The sequence below is a fragment of the Pterocles gutturalis genome, unplaced genomic scaffold (genome assembly GCF_000699245.1).
Source record: "Pterocles gutturalis isolate BGI_N339 unplaced genomic scaffold, ASM69924v1 scaffold24503, whole genome shotgun sequence".
NCBI classification, from domain to species: domain Eukaryota; kingdom Metazoa; phylum Chordata; class Aves; order Pterocliformes; family Pteroclidae; genus Pterocles; species Pterocles gutturalis.
This window is the reverse complement of record NW_010126305.1, coordinates 1-20,454: the sequence shown is the minus strand read 5'-3', so window position 1 is coordinate 20,454 and position 20,454 is coordinate 1. Positions and strand designations below refer to the sequence as shown.

Genomic DNA, 20,454 nt, shown 5'->3' with positions numbered 1-20,454 from the left:
CATCCCCACAGACGCCCGCCCCACCCTTCCAGCGGGGGCTGTTTATAGCAAAACACGCCGATTTCGCGGGCGTGAATTCTGTCAGTGCAGCTGAAGTGTCTGCAGAATGCAGCCGAGGGATGTAAAACGGATTAAAATGAGTAAGAACTGAGACACCTCGTTCCCGGGCCTTTGGAAAGTCTCAGGTTGGGTTTCTAAGTAAAGCAAACACGGGCAGTCTCTCATATTAGAAGGATAAACCCTGTCAGGTTGAAACGGCAATATGCTGGCTAAAGCATGGAATTGTAATTGTTTTCAGAAAAAAAAGAAAACACCAAACCCCTCCTCCATCAAACCCAGCCAATCCAAGCAGAAAACAGAACTTAATCATTGATCTGTGAGGAAATCGATCAGCTTGGTGACACACAGCCAGCTCAGGGCTGCCTTCTGCGACCCATGTGCCTGCAAAGGAGAGGAAAGTGTTGCTGAGAGGGCTGCGGGGACGCAGGACAGGGTGCCTGCCTCGTCTCTGTCACCTGCCTCGGCTCTGTCACCTGCTCTGTACATGCGTCTGCACCAGGCGCGGCTGTGCCGAAGTCAGTCAAGATAGCTTACGGCAAAGGCAGGTGCAGTTTATCTGCTTCTGATTTAGGCGATATGCAGTTATCTGTCCTCACTGAGTGGCCCGAAACACGAGCCCAATGGGTCGATTAATTTTCTGTTTACCATTACGCTGCTAGGTTAGAAATTAAAATAACGCGTGCCTCTCCACCTGGTTTGCTACGGTTTCTGCCATAGTTTCTTCAGTGGCATAACTAGCCTGGGAGACCCTCCCCAGAAAGGGAGCAGGGCAGTGCACAGCCCAGTGCAGTAACCTCCTCCTGACAGCAGCCCTGGGTTTGGAGCATGCATGTCTCACTTTTCCTCTGCAAGCTGGGCTGGCTGTGATCTCTGAACCACTGCCCTGTCTCCCTGGGACCCAGCTGTCGATAGCCTGCGATTTCTGCCAGCACCAGGAGGAGACTGGCAGGACATAATGGGTGAGATTACCCAGGGCTTGTCCTGGCTGTGACCAAGCAGCGGGACCACTTGGTCCTGCAGTGTTGCTGCTGCCCTTGGACACGTCTGCTCCTCCTTGCCTCCCTCCAGGTACAGGAGTGCCATCGCCTCTCTCCCAACTTGCTCGTAACACGGAGCACGCACTGCTCATGTCTCTTTCTCAAGCCACCCCTGCGATGAAACCTTGTGAAACCTCCCTGAGAAACCTGACTTTAATAGCACAGCCTGCAGGATGGAGATTTTCAGAGATCACAGCAGAGCAGCTATCATGACCAGTGATACCCAAGACTATTTTAAGAGAAATAATGAATTCAAGCAACTGATTATAAATAGCCTCCTTCCCAAAAGCCTGCAGAGTTTCCCCTCCACTTCTTGTCGGTTCAACATCACAGGAGCAGCGTGTGAGCGGGTGCGAGCAGCAGCACCGCAGCGGAGTACAGCTGCTCTGTAAGACAGCAGGAGAAATGAACTGTGAATTCATCAGGACATTTCCAGATGACAGAGTTTAGGAAGGAAGGTAGACCCCACAGTCTGATAATATGTAAAATAATGTAGATCTCAGGCTGCCCGTGCTTATCCATGCACGTATAGGTTAGGAGCTGATCCCAGAACAGCTCTTTCAGCAGCTGAATTTCCTTTGTTGCTTTCTAACCTTAATAGCTCTTTAATTACTGCCCTTATTTTCAAATCAAGTATACATCTGTGTCATATTAATGAATATTCATTGTCACTGGAGAGCTATTAAATGCATTTTTACCTGTGTTTCCAAGGGAATAGATGCCAGCCGAGTGTAGTATTATCTAATTTCAGGCTGTCCTCAGCACCGTAATAATATCTAGACCTATTAGAGAAGACTCAGAGATACATAAAAATAATCATGACTGATTATTTATTTACTTTATAGTAGCACTTAAGGACTCCTGCCAAGATCATGGCTCTGCTGTGCAAGGCTTCTTGCAGACAACGGCACGAGAGGTGGCCTTGCTTGATGGAGCTGACACTTGAATGGGAAACACAGAAAAGTGCTCCAGCAAGGATGTGATGGAGGAGTATGTGGTCGTTTGAGTGTCCTTTAGTTCGTTGGAGGGTTTGTGCAAATGAAAAAAGGGAGAGGAGGTAAAGAGGGAAGGTAAGGGTGAGCAAAACAAGGATCAACCCTTACCAGAAGAGCTGAAAAGACCTCACAGATCTGGAGCTGTCCCCGGTGCTTGGCACCAGTACCCCCTGCTAGGATCCTCGGGGTGGGTCCAGCATAGTCTCTTCCTGGATGCTGCTGGTGCCTCAGGCACTGGAGATGCTCCAGTGTCTGCTTGCAGCTTACAGTGCTGTGATCTTCTGAGGAAATGGAGCAGGAGCGAGACTTAATTAAATAAAGTCCATTTGAAAAGAAGGAAGCAGTCCTTCAATATTTTTACAATAGGTTTGTACTGGAGGAAAAACTTCTTGCATCAGTCTAGTGAGGACACTGGCATGGGGTCAAGAGTCGACGACCCTCAGCCGGACCTCAGTGTGGGAGCACTATAGATAGGAAGCAAATCCTATAGATGGACTAAAGAGGAGAAGGACAGCTGGACAATGAGATATCAGTGTGGTAATGTTTCCAGAACAAAAGAGAGGAGATTTGTGGAAAGCTGCCTTGTTGAGAGGAGAGCATGGAGCTGAAGGGGAAGAATGAGAGGCAGAAGTTCAGTATTGGAACTAAATGACCTGCTGGCAGGGTTAGCCTCCCAGTACAGACTGGCTCTAAAGATCTTCAGACTAGTACAGATTGGAAAAGTTACAGTGCTAGGTACGTTCCTGGGTCACTGGCACTTGGTCTTCCACGTAGCCACATTGTTAGAGCAGCCCCTGTCCACTAGCACTCTCCAGACAATTCCTGGTCTGATCTGGGAGTGAAGATGTGCCAGGGACCATTCCTGATACGCTGTTTGCACGTGACCACCATATTTTGAAGGATAAGAGAGCTTGACAGACACCGCTGTGCTGTGCCATGGTATATTTCTGGGGCATATTTCCTTCATTAATACAGATGTCACCTAAGTGTTTTGAAGAGAGAGGGGGAAACAGCAGCAGTCCTCAAGAAGAGGTGGAGGTCCTGCTCCTGAGCACTGTCTCACTCCCAGGTGTTCTGGGGGCCTTTGCTGGCTGAACCATAAGGAGGATCAGAAGATGTTTTGTTCTGAGGGTACAAAACCATTGGAGAAGTTCAGAGAGCTCGTGTATGTTGTGGGCCCTGGAAGGAAGCAAAGAAGTGCTGAATGTAGAGAGAGTGAACTCCCGTCAGGGAGGACTCTAGCTGCTCACCACAGTGGAAGGCAAATGGCTTTGACCGTGTCCACCTCAGAGCCTGCTGAGATCACAGAGCAGGACATGGCCAGGACATGCTTTGGGGCTTGAAGGGGAAATGCCTGAGTCAGTAGTTCCCGTTTCATTAAACACCCATCACTACTGATTCAGAGACAGACAAAAAATACTGTCTTGCATCAAGCCGTGCATGGGCACATGTGGGCATGGTGAGCAGGGCAGGGCTTGCCACCAAACATTTCACACGGAGATGTAACTTCAATGAGCATGATTGAATCCCGTGCTGCTGAGCTTTTCCTGGCTTCCTGCAAGGGCTAGGATGAGATTCCTCTCATGCAAAACTGATTTTCCCACTTCCCTCCTGGTGCTAGTGCTAGTGCTAGCTGGGCTCCTCTCTGGAAATGTAGGTGAGTCTGTACATGAGGTGTAAATGCAAAATTGGGAGTCTCCTGTGCTCCAGACTAGTTGGGGTGAGAAAGCATCGCCTTCTCCCATGCCAGCAGTGAAGGGGTTTGCCTTCCTCTGAAAGACAGAAGCTCCTCTGGGTGCATGTCCCCTAACTGATGCCCTCCTGTCCCAAGAGGTCGAGACAGCAGTGTTTTCCCTGTCTGTCTATAACACTGATCTAAAAGGGATAAGATCAAGCTTTTGGGTTAGCATAAAAAAACGTGGGGAGAAATCCTGGGGGGAAGTCTTCACTCTGAACACATACATGAAAGTCCTGGGCATCAGTCCAGAAAAGGGAGGCAAAGAGTTTATAGGTCTGGGAAGGGGATCAAAGAAACCTGCAGCAGCTATCCATCAGAACTGGAGGAAGACTTAGACACATCTAATAAAGACTCTTGGGAATGAGCATCACCACCAGTGCCCTCACGTTTGGGGACAGCTGCTTGCTTTGACTCTTGCCAGCTGAGCTTCTGGCTGCCTCCAAAGAGTTCCTGTCCTTTTGCTAGTGTGCTCATCTGGGGCAGGTTGAAAGCAAGAGGAGCTGCTGGAGAGCAGGCTCCTGCCTGCAGGGTGCAGGGGCAGGAGCTATCCTGAACAGCCTGGCTTTGTGTTTGCATGTCAACTGAGAAAGCTTTGTGCATCCAGTCTCCAGGCATGCCACACAGGGCTGCACTGGGTCCCTCCTGGGGAGCACCCAGGATAAAATCACCCCACCAGCCATCTCCACATTTTTTTTTGCTTTGCCCAAGAGCCAGGAAAAGGATGGGAAGAACATTAGCTGCGGGTATGATACTTTCCTACAAGCAGCTGGGAGGAGCACTGGGGAGACAGCCTTGCTCTGCTTTTTTTGCCTTATTGTCCGTGATCCCTGTCAGAGTGCTTGGTGCAGATAATGATTGCTTGCCCTAGAAGTGAAATAACATATTTCTCTTCCCCAAAATAAGGATAAACTATCCTTTTCTGTGGTGTCCAAGAAAGCTGCAGCCTCCAGGTCTTTTAGCCCATGGCAGGCACAGCTGTGTCTCCCTAGGCACTTCTGGCCTGAAGCTTCTCAACAGGGCTTTGCAGAGCCCTTGACAGAACCCAGCTGGCATACAGGGCCCAGGGAGCACATTTCCTGAACCTGCTCCTTTTTTTTTTTTTTTTGGCGGACAAGGAACCACCTCTGGGCTGGGGGTGCAGCATGAAACCATGAGAACACTGCAGGGTGTTTGCACAACATCACAGGGCATCATCTCCTCCTGCAGTACGATACCCTGGAGGAGCCAGGACAGCTTGTCTCCTAAGAGAAGGAGCTGCCAAGGCTGAGGACTGCTGCTCCTGTTGGGTGCATCGACAAGGAGAGCTTGCCATCTGCTGGAAAACGATCAGAATTGACAGGTGACAGTCTGGCGAGAGCTCTCGGGTGCAGGAACAGGAAAAAGGCCTGTGTCAGCAGTCCCTGGAGAGCTGCATAGCTGCAGAGAGAGCAGGAAGAGCATCTCTGAGGGCAATAAACCCAGAGCAGGCAGGAGGCTCTGGTCTCAGGCAGATGAGATCTGACAAAACTTGCTGCAGGGTTTTAACATGCTGCTACACTCCTTGAGCCCTCCTTGGAGGTGCCTGTCCCCATTGCAGAGGTAGCAGAAGGGAATACATAGTTGTGTGACTAATGCATCTCAACTCATTCATTATCAGGGCAGCGTGGAGAGCTGTCATGGTGGCATCTCACCTTTCCACAGCACGATTTGCCAGTGTGTCTGTCAAGCTGTGTGCTGTTCACAGCCTTCCCCACCACTCCCTACATCACCAAGATGCTTCCCTCCCTTTGATAAATGCTCAGGCTTCAGACTTTTTTTAGGCCACCAGCACATCTAGCCCAAGTGGCATAGAGCACTCTGCTCCCGACCGCATCAGCTCCCAGGAACACACAATCAGTTGGAGACTCCTCAGTTTTCCCAATCAGGTTTTATTAAAGTTGTCCTGGTTTCAGCTTAGACAGAGTTAACTTTCTTCACAGTACCTAGCATGAGGCTATGTTTTGGATTTGTGCTGAGAAGGCAGCTGAGGATATAAGCACATCTCCAGCATGAGGGACCGAAGAACTGGTCTACCACTAGATGGACTGACTACACCTTCCCTAGCAATACAAGTATTGGTACCTCTGAGTGTAAGTAGTATTAACATACTGTATAACATTGCTTAGGTTATCAAAAGCCACATCAACCTTATTAGCCTGTTAGCCCCCACTGTGGCACTGGGTGAGATGGTACACAACAGTAGCAGAACCAGGCGAAGCTCTGGGACATTACTCTCCTGGTGTGGAAACCACCACAGGAACTTGACAGTGTACAGACCAGGTTCTTGCCATTTTAATTTTAAAAAGGCAAGAAGTAACAGTGGCAGCACCAAATGTCTTGAATTCCCTGTATTTCAGGGTCTAACCTCATACTAAGTACCCACCTATTTCTAGAAGGTGGCATTTTCACCTGATCATTTTTTCCCTAGCAGAGCCAGACCGCAAGCCTGCAGGCAGTGAGCAGTTTTGGCAAAGCTGCAGAAAAACGGGATGCAGAACCTTCTCCTGCCTCTGGCTCAAGTTCCACAGGCATTTCTTCAGTGGCAATATAATTTTAAGCAGCATTCGGTTCCAGGCACTTACTTCCAACCTTACAGCACCTACTAAACTGTCTGGTCCAAGCGTTCATGTAGCTTTGTGAGGAGCCCTAAGGGGAAAATGAACCAGGTTAAAATAAAGCCAGTAAGACCCTCCCAAAAGAATTGCAGCTCAGGAGAAAAAGCATGTGCTGTGGGGAGGGGCAGGAGGAAGCAGGAAAGCACCCTTCTACAACATGGATTAGCAGTCTACACTCTGAAAAATACTGGAGGAAAAGTAGGAGACAATGAAGAAAAATGAGGCAGAAGCAACAGGGAAAAGTAGTGACCGCAGTCTCTGATTTTTGTTTCAGATTGCTCCTATCAATTATTCTTCATTTAGAGGAAGGATGGGAAAATTGCTTTGACCAAGAGAACAGCTCTAAACTTCTCCTCCCATGTTCAGCCCAAATCTTGAGCTGTACTATGAAATTCCCCAAACAAGTGCTTACTTAGACCACATTGTGTTGTAAGCCAAGTTATCAGAAACTATCAGCTGGCATTTGAGCTCAGGTTTGTGTGAAGCTCCAAGCACACTACAGTGGAAGGATGTTCTTTTACAAGTCTGGTCAGAAACAAAGAGTCCCCAGGAAAATAACAGACTCTGCAATTCCCAGTACGCTCCCAGATCAAAGATGCTCAAACATATCCAGAGTGACTCTCCTAAGGTTTTCTTCAGTAAATGTTGAGGAAGGCTGGGAAAAATTTCAGTCTAGTACTCTGACTCGTACTCTGACTATTCTAAAGGGGCCTGCACAATCTAACCTTAGATTAGTGTGAAGATCTTCAAAATCAGAAGAAACACTACCACTACTACCATGTCATGCTCCCCTCCCCGAGCCGTCACGCCTGGCAGCCTCTTGCAGGGCTCCTTGGCTTTAATGTACATATTACTCCATCTAGTGGCCTGAAGGTTATACCATCCAAGAGTTTAAAACTCTGCCCTGGTACCAGCTGGAATTCAAACCTCTGCAGCAGTTTTGCCAACACCACTTTTGCCTCCATCTGTTAAGAAGAAAAACAAACTCATCATCAGTAACAGCAAATACAGCTTAGACTGCAATCAGTGTATTGTGTCATGCTGCTTTGTCAATATAGAGATTTAAAAGTTAAATGTTACTCTGTTAATGCAGCCTGCTGAGTTTGGGCAGGAAGAACAGAGTCACCTGGGGCTTCCTGGATTTCAAGACAACTGACAGGCACTAAGGTCGGTCCTTGCGTTTATGCGTTAACCCCACTTTGGAAATCAGAGTATAAAACTAAGCACTTTTAACCTGAAGAATTTGAGCACTGGTGCTTCAATGAACTCACAGCACAGACCCGAAGAGCTGGCTTCCTACTGTCCTTCTGAAATGCTCTCTGCCATGCTCACATGCATCACTAAATTGTTCCTCCCATCCACACAGCCCCCTCCTCATGTTCTCAGTGCCAGTCCCTGGCTTGTGCCCTTCTGCCAGCTGATGCTTCCCTGCCTTGACTTTGCCAGTTGCAGGCACAGGATGGTCCCTAAGAGCCCCTGCACATCCCCGCTGTGTCTGACCTCAGCTGGCAAAGGGATGTTGACTCTGATTCCCATCAAGCTGTTTGGATTCAAGCTGGGTGACCCAGGACAGTCCAGAGGGAGAGCAGCCTGCTGCCCCGTCCTCCGCTGCAGACACCTAGGCTGCACGGGGGCATGGGTGATGTGGGACCAGCTTGGTACATGTATGTCTGCTCATGTGATAGCGTTTGAGAGACATGCCCTGTCATGGGCATGGCAGGGAGGGGGCCAGTGCACCATTAGTGTGGCCTTTGGTCCCCCACCACTAGCCACAGCCAGCTCACCCTGAGCTGGCCCAGTGCCCACTAATGAAGCATCGTTCCAGGCCTCTGCTTACCTGCGAAAACACCTGCCCGATGCAGGATCGGGGTCCCAGAGAGAATGGAAAATAGCAGTAATATGGCCTGCAAAGAACAATGTTCAAAATTGTCACTCTGACAGCTTGGTTGTAAAGAAACATGCAAATATTTCATCGCAGCAGCAAGAAAATGGTCTAACTACAGCAGATTTGTTAAGACAATCTCAAAATTTACATTTTTTTTTTTGTTCAGAGGAGCAATACAACTCCAAAGCAAGTTTCCTCATCATCTCTGCTTACTATATGGCTCAGCTCACAGAGCTGTTTTGATGTGTGCAAACCTTATTTCAAAGCTCAATGTCAAAGCATACTGTAAATGCTCTCTAGCCCATCATGGGGATGTAACAATCTACCCAATTATTGCTCCTTTAGGCAGCCCTGAACCATGTGAGTGAAGGGGCATTTGATTCTGGAGACCAGACAAACTTTAGGATGAAGTAAAACCCTTTATTCACAAAGTAGTTAGTGCAGGGATCAGCACCAACTCTTCAGGTCACTGGTCCATCCTATCGCACTCCTGTGTACTGATTAGGCTTAGGCTGCCTGTCCACGTGGCTGAACAGCATCTTCTGACCCTCAGCCCCGTGTCCCCTCTCCAGCATGGAAACACTTCAAGCATCCTGGGGCCAGGGCTGCCACACACTGGATATCTGCATTGCACTAAGGCAAATATTCAATCCAGTTTTGGCCCAAAGGTTTGACCTCAATATAAATAACATTGGTATTGGTCTTTTATGTAAGGTATCATGTGGTCTAAAGAACTTCTGAACAAAAGCTGCACATTATTGCTCTCTATTTACATTTGGATAGGGATTTACTGTTGCTCATACTGGAATGGAAAAATAGTTTTATTCTACTTTTTTTTCCCCTTAAAATCTCTTACTGTAATGGTTCCTTAATACATATTTAATAACCTGGGAATAAAAAGAAACTCACTTAGGTGCATCTTTGCTAAATCGGTCTGGATTGAATGTGAGTGGATCCTTGAAATACCTTTCCATCCTTCCCATTATGTAAGTGCTGAACTGCCAAGAAAGAGTTTGTGTTAGTCAGGAGCAGCACACTGAAAACACCTCTTTGCTGTCACAGGTACAAAACCATAGCTGCCAGATCCAGAGTCCCAATTCATACCCCAGTTTCAGCCAAAATTTCAGAGAGACCAGTAGAAATATGCCCAGGGAAGGTTGTGTCCCTCTGATACACAGATCCATTACACTAGGATCAACGGCAGCAGCTAAAAGGTGGATGGGACTCACAATGAGCATCGTGTTTGCAGGAATTCTGACACTCTCGATGACGTGCTCCTTCTCCATCCAGCGTATTGTCCCCGGGACGGGTGGGTACAGCCGCAGCGATTCCTTCAAAACCTGTGTCAGCGAAAAGCACAAAAGGTCAGTTAGTTAATACAGTGTAGGAAACAGAAATACAATTAGTTACCTCCCTATGGCCTTTTGCTTTGCTTAAATGGGACTTTTGACTTGTGGAAGATGCTGGTGTATCTGCCTTGGATTCCTGTGGGCAAAATACATGGCTAAGTCAGCTCCTTCAGGCCTGGTTCTTTCTTATGACTGGTAAAACATAGAGAAAAAGAAGCAAAAACCACAAGAGATACCATGCACTGAACAGATCTAACACCTCAAGTCAGGTCAACAACTAAGTGAAAAAATACTGGGAAGCAAATTCAAAGGAAATATCTAAGAGCAAAGTCTCATGCCCCTGGTGAGCTGTTCTCGGCACCGGCTGCCACAAGGCTGGGTGGTTGTTCCCACCTCCTTCCCACTCTCAGAACTGTGCTCTTGCTCCTGCCTTTGTCCTGCTCCTGCTGCTCAGGGAGCTGAGCTAGGTCAGAGCACCAAAGTGACAAAAAACAACCTGGCAAAGGAAAATTAATAGGGAACAGTGATAAAAAATGGAATGAGACTTCTTTTGGTGGCAGTGAGCTGTAAGAATGGCTTCTTTCATCAAAGCAAATCCTAATTAACAGTGCACATTAGTACCGCACTGCAAATGCAATTAATGGCATGTATGTACGAGTGGACTAATGAAAAAGAAGCGTGGACAAAAGGATTCAGAATTGCCTGAGTGAAGGAGAGAAGTCCCATGGACTCTGATACTCCAGTGATGGACTGGCTCTGACCAAGGGCGACTGTGATTTTGGTTGTACAGATCCAAGCTTGTTCTCTTAAATAAACAGTCTGCTTTGAAAGGCTCTCACGTGATCTGTCTTAAAACTGAAAGGCTTAGATACCTCATCCTAATTGGAGTGGCATAATTGTGATGGTGTTTGGAGAAGCCTAAGGAAATCTGCTGATTTCTGTAATCACAGAGAGATGCTTTTTCCTTATGAGAAATACACATCTGAAATACATCTGCTGTCAAAGCACAGTGACTTGTAGGATGGGCTATGGCAAATGGTAAAACACCGTCACCCACCTCAGATGGGCAGTTTAAGAGAAAAGCGATCATGGCAGACTACTAAAATCCCAGGGAAATTTAAGCAGGAGAAGAGTTGCCAGGATTGTGATTCCACCTCTCCTGAGGGCTACTGGTAAAAAAAAATATGCAACACAAACACTGGCGAGTAGCCAAGACCTGGCTTTGCAGTTCATTACCAACCAGCCTTTCTATACACAAGACCTCTTTTAGGACCAAACTCTCTTTTCCCCCTGCCCCGAGTGACTGAAGGAGGTTTCAAGACTGAATAAAAAATAAAAAAATGAAATTACAAAAACTAGCCATTATTTTTGGATGTCCTCAAATCCTGCTGCATTCATGGTGCATGGTGAGATCATAGCTGGAAATGCTTTAATAATCAAACAAAAATAGAGCTGAGAGCTTGGGAAGTGCGTGGGACTCACACAAAGGTTGGGCTCGAAGTTGCAAACCTTTCTTAAAATACGGCTATGGTTTCAGCTTAAGCAGGTAGGGATTAAGCAACTCTGTTCCAGCTCCCAGCTTGGTAACAATTAAGGAAAGCAGTGAAGGATTTGTGTGGGATTCTGGAAAGAAATTTGAGTAGCATCCTTCCCAACATGGCCAGGCTGCTGCAAATGGCTCACGGTACCTGCTTGCTGAATCTCTGGGGACAAATGCCATCCAGACCAAATATTGGCATTGTTCTTTAAATTTTAAAAGTGTGGGGCTACTCCATGACATGGCAAAGGTGCTACCAAACAGCTCTGACTGGTATTTTACCTCACTCCTACAGTACCTGTGATAAGTAGGTGAGTTTGCCAAGATCCTCATAGTCAATGTCTCTCTTGGCACCAAGAACATCATCCACTTCAGCCTGAAGCCTGCAGATAAATTAAAAAATGCTAGCTGCAGACACCCATTTCTTGCTAGGCAAGTTGATAAATCCCATTTTTTACTTTCCAGACACTGAGTTGGACTTTGACTCCCATCCTCAGGCAAAATGCCTACTGATTCCCAGCCAGCCTGCCTGAACTTGTGCCTCCTATCAGGATGGAGCACTGTGCACACAGTGCAGCTGAATCAGGTAGGATTCAGGACCAGTATGTATAAAGGCTTTGAAAAAAAATCACCTATATAGAATTGAAATAATTATTCTTAATATTTTTAAAATTTTAGATATATTGGGACTATGAAACTGTTTATTTTGGAAGGGAGGTTAGAATTTATTGTGAATTGACCCTGGCTTTTTAATAATCCTTGTAATGAAATTAACAGCAAGCTGGGTTTGCAAACTGGAGTGCACGTACCTTTGCAGTATTTCAGGATGCTGAGCCAGTGCCATTATTGTAAAGGACAACTGATTGGCAGTTGTTTCATGACCTAACAACAACAAAAATCAGTTTAAAGGTTACTATGAAATAATACCACGATACAAAGATGGTCTACTAGTGTGACTGTGAACAAGAAACTTTAAAACTCCAGGCCCTGAATGTTTTATTTCAAGTATGATAGAAATTAAAGGAAACACTAAAAGAGACTAAATTCTAAGTAAGGAGCTTTCAAGAATGACAAGAACAAGACATAGCTGGTAAAGATATAAGCCATCTTGCTCAACTCAGAGTTGCAGTGGCTGCATTACTGGTTTTGAGCTCCCTAACAGAAGAGACAGTAAGGTTCAGTATTTGCCTTGTCACACGATGGGACACACGGTTCTGCCAAAAAGCAAGTATTCATTGGTTTTGAAGGAAAACAGAGCTTCTAACCATCTGCCTTTGAAATGTTTGCTTTATGTGGATAGTTTTCACTTTCTCATTGATAGGCATATGTATTATTTTAAAGCATTACAGAAAACAGACTTCTGCAAAGAAGTATTTGTTGCAATAATGTCTCTCTTGCCAAAATGCAGTGTTTTGACCTCACTTTCTTAGGAACCTAAATTCCACTGACTTGCAAGATGAATCTTTCTACGTTGTTTACCTCATGTATCATCCAGTGTAATACTGGTGTCTTCCAACTAAGCGACTCCTGGTTACAGTAGCATCACAAGGAGTCAGCAAGGACATTAATCATGACCCTGCAGATGGCCCAAGAATGAGTACAGCTTCCCACATAACATATCCAAGCAGTAAAATAGTTACTAACCTGCAGCAAAGAAAGTGATAAAGTTATCCAGAAGGTTTTCATCATCTCTAGTTTTCTCCAGAGCTGTCAAGAGAGAAGAGCAAACGAGATTAGAAAACGCCCCTGTGCCCCAGCTGGAACAGCCAGAATGCTCTGCCTTGTTTTGCACATTTTTTCTGAGGTGGCATCGTGAGCGGATGCTGAGCAGGCAATGCAGTGGTCACTTGTGACCAATATTTGATCCAATACAAAAAAACCAGGGAATTTTCAAAGCAATTCTCACTATCGTCAGTGTGAAAAAGACATTAAAAAGGAGAATCAAAGTTCAGATCCCCAAAACAATCCTCCTTGAATCTCACAGCAAAACATACCACAGAGAAATTCACTCAAACAGCAATGTGTCCCCTACCATCTCCTTTCAGTATTTGCGTAAGAATATCCCGCGTGGCCTCCTTCCCCTCCTGGATGGCCTTTCTCCTCTCGTCAATGCACTCCTTCGCCACACGCCGCAGCAGCCTCACGCTCTCCTTGACCTCCTTTACCAGTTTCTGTTGCCCTGCCATGTACTGAATACAGAATTTCTTCAGTCATTTTATTCCTTTTGCTGGTAAAAAAATATTGCCAGTTTTATTTTTCAGGCAAGCACTTTTTTTTTGTTAAACGACATTTGTCACAAGAATGTCTGCTCTCCACAGAACAAAGCAAACGTTCCCAAAGTGAAGGGTTTGGGCTGAAATAAGAAATATTTCAATCTGTGCATGCTGATGTCCTGCCTTGTCAGAGCTGATGTTTGGGCACCACGAGCAAAATTCCTCACCTCTCCATGGAAAAAACCACAGCATGCAATACAGAATCTCACTTCTGGGCCTCAAAAGGAAAACAGGAGCTTTAAAAGCCTGAACAGATTTCACAGGAAACTGTGGAATGATGTTTAACTTAAATATATTTCATATTACATACATAATTTCCTAGTATATGAATTCAGATCAAAATTATAATTTTTTAATGGTAAGAATGTTCACATTTCTTCCACCTTGAGTGAAGGTTGCCATCCTTCTTGGACAAATGGCAAAAATCTCAATTTTTTGCAGTGATGGGTGTGAAAGTGTAAAACCATATAAGAAGAAGACACTTTTTTAAGAGAAGGCAGAAAGACAGAAATGAAGCATTAAATGTTAATGTTAATTTTGCAAGTGTTTTAAAGCACTAACAAATTTTATCTTGATGCGTGTTGGAGGGAAAGCACTACTGATGACTGTTTCCCTGTTGTACATGGGCCTTGCACAGCTCCAGCCCACTAACTTCTGCAGGAGCAGAGGCACCAGCTGGACGCAAGTAGAGAGGACCAAAGTGAGGAGCATACAGACCTGCACGAAGGGGATGCGCGCCTTATTCATTCCCTCCAAAATCACAGTCACAGCGCGTGGGAAAGGTGTCTGGTCATCACTCAGTGTGTTTAATTCCAAGCCAAAGCCTACCTGAGGAGTGGGAGAGAAAAACACAATTTGCTGCATCCTCCTGGCTCCCTGGAGCTGGGGTGAAAGAGCTGGTCAGCCTCATACCACCACCTTTCCCCCTACAAATACCTCAGGCTAGATCCTGCCTTGCAGGAGGCTTAGAGGGAAGGGTAATATCTACATTAGGCTTCCTCCTTATTTGGGGGGATTAATAATTCACTATTACTCTCCATTCATCCCAAACTGTTTTACATAGAGAAGGGAAAACCCAGCATAAGGGTTTCAGGCTGACATATAGTGGTAATAATCCAACATGCACACTTGTAAGAGCACTGGTGTGCCCCTTTTGGCACAGAGGGGTGGGAGGTATGAGGCTGCAAGCGCTTTTGCAAAGTGTCGCCATCCTGCAGGCCACATCTAGACTGTGCAGACCCTTCCCTAACTGCCCTTCCTATGGCTCAGCCTGAATGGAATTGGTACAACTAGTCCTTCAGCTATTCTGGCACTGCTGGGTAAAGGTCTTGTTCCCTGGCTCCAGCTCCTGATTCTGTCCTCCTGCTGTTACCCATTGCTTCCATTCCCTCCTGCCAGTCATAAGGAAACAAGAAAGCAGACAGCTGGTACCTTTGCAATGATATCCAGAATCACCCGGTTCATCATCATCAGCATGCTAACCTCTTTCTTTCCATCTGCCTTTTCCTCTAGCTTCTCCATCAGCTCCTCTGCTTTTTCATTAAAAGCATCCATCAGACCAATCAGGTAGCTGAACAATCAATAAAAATGAGTGATGGGGGCTCTGGAGAGGACATCTTTGCTCAGGCAAAATTATCTTCATTATTTTCCATAGAAAACTGTAATTTTTTTTTTTTTTATTTATAGTAAATTTGCCTTAAGACTTTAAAAAGCTAACGACAAAATGAGCTATCTTGTTCTTATAGCAGCCCTGCCATGTAAACAACGGCTGTTGTGGCAAAAGTCTTTGGCCTGTGCATGCCAAAGCAAACAGACTTCACACCCTAAATGCAATGCATTGAGATACACAAGCAAACCAGACCAACCCATTGCTTATCAATCACATCGTATCTCCCACAGGGAATCACACAGGTGAATGATGAGGCTTGCCCACGTGAAATCCCTGAGGTCTGTTTTCCAACAGGATAAGGCAGCCATCACCATACTCCTGGATATGCAGCGCTGGGACCCTCCTGCCATCACTGAGCTCATATGGGCGTCACTGCCCCTTGGGAGGTCTGGTCAAACTGTACTTGTCGTGGAAATGGTACGTTGGACTCTAAGTAAAACGTGATTTTGGCACTGAATGTTTTTTTTTTTCTCTTTCTAAATATTACATAATGGATCAATGACAGGGAAAAATCATAAAAATACAGTAGAAATAACAGTTACATCATCCCAGAGATATTTGCCTTACGTTCGGCTGAAAGCCGGATCCATTATCCTCCGCTGCTTGTGCCAGTGCTCATGGTTGCAAACAGTTATCAAGCCATTCCCTAGAAACCTAGCATTTAGGAAAACAAGGAAAGGAACAGTTTTCAGCAAGGGAGCCAGCTGGACACTGTGTAGTCACAGAGACAACTCTTCCACATGGACATTCTTGTACTTTTCCCATGTGTAGGGAGCACTGTGCTGCTTCAAGTACACAATCGTTGCATCACTGTGGACAACAACTGAACTTCAGATATGTTTTGGCTGGTAACTGTGGACTGCTGAGTCCAATAAGATGCTGGTTCATTACAGTATTACAGCTGTTATGCAAATAATTAATATAATAACTGGATTATTATATTTTTAAAAGCTTCAGGCTATCAGACAGAAATCACCTTTTTTGTTATTGAACTTAGGAGCTGGAAACTCCCATGCATCAAATAATAATTCAGTGCTCTAAAATCTAAGTGAGAGGTTTGATGATGGCCTTGAGCAAACTATTTTGAGACTAACTGAACATCCATGGGGGGGGAACATATGTTCAAGGTAAAAGAAATTCAATATAACCTCCTCCTGGACTGGGAAGACATTTGACTTGACACATAATTTAATAGGTACATGCTGCTTGCATATGTCTGGAATTAGTCATTAATCCCCATGCTAAGGTAAATGGTCTAAGTCAAAATAAGCCTGTAATGTTATTAATCTCTCACTTATTTTCAGATCACAATGGCTTCAGACAGGTTACACCTACCTCTCACCAAATATGTCAAACATACGCCCATACACTAGCCGATCCTTTGGGTACTGTGGTGACATCAAGAATTCCTAAAATCAAATCTCAGGTCAGCAAATACTGAGTGCAATCCATTTCCCAGACAAAACATAAAAAGCCACTCTTCTCCTCCTGTAGCAAGAGTCTGAAGACCTGATGAATTATTTGGTGTGCCCTGATTCCCCAGTTCCTGTGGTGCTAGCTTGCTTTGCATGCCTCTAGCATTTTCTGCCCAGTGACCTGAAATCTCCCTCCATGGTTATTGCAAAGATTTAGAGGAAGAAATTCAGTCTCTTGTGCCTCACTCATTTGAGATAAGCTCTTGCAGAGTCTGCTTTTCAGAAATGGTGGATGCTTGCTCTATCTGCTGTTCAGATAAAGGTAACAAAGTAAATCAACTGATCAAGAAAGAAAATCAGGACAGCTCAGAAAGCAGAGCACCTCAACCTCCTAACCTGGCCAGAGCCGCCCTCTCTGCAGGCACAGACCATCTGCATTGTGCTGCCCTGAACATCAGGGCCTTTGTTCTTTCTGGAGGGACAGGCCAATCCCCACTGTCAATTTGGCTTTATTTTGCAGTACCTTCACTCCTTCAGGACTCATAACCATTACTGAGACTCTGTGAAATGCATTAAACCGTACAATAGGTCCATATTTCTCCACCCTACAAGAAGAGAAGGAAAAAAACACCAAAATTATGGTACCAACCACCAACATGTAACAGTTCAGACCTAAGGTCAAAGGACCAAAGCGGCATGTACTGGGAACTACTGCAGTCTTCAGCAACCAAAGCCATTAAGAGAAAGAGAAACGCTCTCTCTCTAGCTCATCAACCAACCTTCTGAATGACACTAAATACGTAATTCAGGGCCTCTGTGCCTTGATTTCCCAACTTGTCCTACAGGGCTACCCCAATCGATGTTACTGACATGTCTCAACTTACCACTGCAGGAAGACATCATTCATAAACTCCCTTTTCCTCACCATTCTCCAAAGGATCGGCAGATGTCCAAGTAAAAAGCTGCAGAAAATGAAAGTTAAGAGAGTCACAAGGATGCCAACACAGGCTTTTTTATGGATTGCAATCTTTCTTGCTCAGCGATGCAATACAAGTGTTGCTCATGTTCTCCACCTTGTAAGGAAAGATAAAAAATAACACCTAGCTATGCCAACGCCCAGCCCTCACGTCAGTAAGCTGGGGACCGGGGACAGGCTGGTGCACTCCTGACAAAAAAAGGACAAAGTCTTTTTTGCTGCCATATTACAGGAGATGTTTGACTCTAGGTGAGAGGTCCCAGCAAACTGCTTTGCTCTTTGCCTAGCTGACTGAATCTCCTCTTCAGCTATTATGTTTCTGTACATGCAACACAGATTTGCGCTAAATATTCTTTAATACATGCTCAGCCCTGATAAGCTAACTTGGGTTCTGTCAATGGAGTTAAATTAAGAAAAATTAGAAATGGTCTCCTTCTGTCTAAAGCCGTGTCACCTCAAATGCTGGGGAAAAAAAAGGATAACCTAGAAGGATAATCACTGGTTAACATGGAAATTGCATAAATTAACAAAAAAGGTTAACTCTTCAAATACAATAGCTGTATCAAAAAGCCATCAATTCCTTCCTTCAGCTGCAATTGGCAAATTTCCACCAGCTTTGCATATATCTGAAGGAAGATTTGGCCACGCTGCTCTCTAAATGAAGCAAGCTGTGCTCCAGATCTGTTTTCCATTTGAGAGACAGACAGCCATGCTATCATCTTTTTCAGTACAAACAAGCTATTGGGGAAAAACAGGCTCGTTCTATTTCTGTTGGAACTGGGAGGCACTTAAAATAACAAGCACTCAACAAAGTTACTCAACATCTACAGAAACTTTTAATCCTTCGCTTGCTTGACTCCCCCATTGTAATGCGACTCCAAAAAGATGTGAAAGCCCCAAATATGACAGATGAGTCCTTTGTTAGCTAAAGCTTCGGAAACCGCTCTATCTGCAGCGCATGAAGCAAGGTCTCACTCCTGGCCCCTCTTGTGTGACATATGAATCTGCAGAGGTACTTTTCATCCCCTGTCCCGTCACTATCCAATTAAGTCAGGTGTTACAACAGGCCCAAAATGTTAATCTGGTAATGAGAAGTTGCAATTACTTACTGCATGCCATGAAAAAAAAAACCTAAGCAACAGCTTGGTTTGGGATATATAACTATGTGACACTAATCATCTGAAAACATGTACGTGCAAAGAAATCCCTTTTGCCCATTTCTTACTATTAGATGTTTAATGTGAAGCAAACCTTTGAAGAGATTACCTCCTCTCTTCACAGGTAAGCTGTTCACACGGTAAAAACAACACAGAATCACTAGGACTCACTTTTCTAGCCTGTCCTGCACAAGGCTCCTTTAGAGAGGTGCTGTGTTAGTTCTGATAAAATAAATCAGCCCAGGAAATCAAGGGCGTTAACATAATCTTGTCATCATGCAGCCATAATAAGACTTTAGACAAAGTCTGAGGTTTTGATAAGATCCTGTTGCACTTCATCCCAAAATAAGGCTTTCTTAAGCTTTTATCAGAGAGAGCCAAGGGCAAAGGGAAAGTTGTGCACCTGGAACAGGATAACACCTTGAAAGGATACAGTCTGTGGACCAGCTGGCTGGGGAGCAGATCTGCTGACCACAACGAGGGGGCTGATCCCGGTGGGAAGCAAGCAGGACACAACCCAGCCTTTGCTTCTGGTTCTGTTCTTCTCCAGTTTAGCAGATACTTAGAAGTGTTTAGATTTGGATGAATTCCACTTCAGAGTAATTTGGGTTGGCAAGGACCTCTGGAGGCCAACGGTCCAGTCCCAGTCCCCTGCTCCAGGCCACTTAATGTCCCAGCTATGGTACATGGCTCAGGGCTTTGGTGAAGATGTTTTCCCTTACCCCTACCTGGAATTTCCCTTGAGGCAACTTGTGTCATTGCCCTTTGTCCTTCATTTTCCAACTCCAAGGAGAGTGGCTCCATTGTCTCTTTACCACCCCTTAAGCAGCTGAAAGCAGCCAGTGAATCCTCTCTGCCCTTCAGTGGCCACTTCTCCACCCAAACCAAGCCCAGCTCTCAGCCTCCTGGGCATCCTGACTGCCCTCCACTGGACTCGCCCCAGTTTCTCAATGTCTTTCTTGTACTGGGGACACCACCACCACACACAGCACCCAGTTTTACTTTTTTTTTTTTTGTTTTTTTTTTTTTTTTTTTTTTTTTTTTTTTTAAATAAATGACTTTTCAGAGATTGAAGTATTTGATTTTCCTTACCTTGGACATTTAGGAGTGGAAGCTGATGTCCAACAGGGGTTGGACTGTCTCTGGCAATTTGTACTTTTGAAAAGCTATCAAGTACTGTGGGCTCACATGACATACAAGCTTCCACCTACACATACCAGTACTAGAAACGTTCCTGGGAGGGATCCTAGGCTGATCACCAACACCAAGCCTCAAACCCTGAAGAAGGAGCAGAAAAGCAGACAGAGAGTTCTTCAAGCTGCCACTCCTCTAGGGTGTTACTTCACACCTCGAAATTAACCTAAGGACAAGCAGGTTCAGGTATGACGAGACCCACCGTCTCTCTCATCTTACTATCTGACCCCGATTACACAAGTAGCCTGAAACTTGGAGTTAGACAGCCAAGCTTGGTGTTCCTGTAGGACTGCTTCTCTAAGAGAGGGCTGGTGTGGTGTCTCTTCCCGTGGCACGTTCCGAAGGGCACGTGCACCCAAACGCGAGGCTGAACGGGAAGCCCACGAACTCCTGCAAGAACCGTGTCTCCCTGTGACACTGCCTTGCTGGCAGCTCTCTCACTGCTCCTTATCAGTTATGATTTGTTTTTGTTTTGGCAGAAACCAAACACCCAGCTCATGAGGGAGCGCAGGGAAGGTGCCTGGTGGCGTTAAGGT

General features: G+C 45.4%; 1 protein-coding gene across 1 annotated transcript; it reads right to left on the bottom strand.

Moving 5' to 3' along the window:
- Nucleotides 1–7,266: 7,266 nt before the first annotated feature.
- On the bottom strand, nucleotides 7,267–17,553 carry LOC104459206 (cholesterol 24-hydroxylase; the record flags this gene model as incomplete). The annotated part of the gene is made up of 14 exons (XM_010078938.1): nucleotides 7,267–7,428; nucleotides 8,301–8,367; nucleotides 9,258–9,346; nucleotides 9,578–9,688; nucleotides 11,533–11,617; nucleotides 12,044–12,116; nucleotides 12,879–12,941; nucleotides 13,267–13,423; nucleotides 14,225–14,335; nucleotides 14,939–15,077; nucleotides 15,744–15,830; nucleotides 16,512–16,585; nucleotides 17,115–17,196; nucleotides 17,476–17,553. Coding segments are annotated over 14 exons (1,378 nt in total), but the record flags the coding sequence as incomplete, so codon positions are not given.
- Between the last annotated feature and the right edge of the window lie 2,901 nt (nucleotides 17,554–20,454).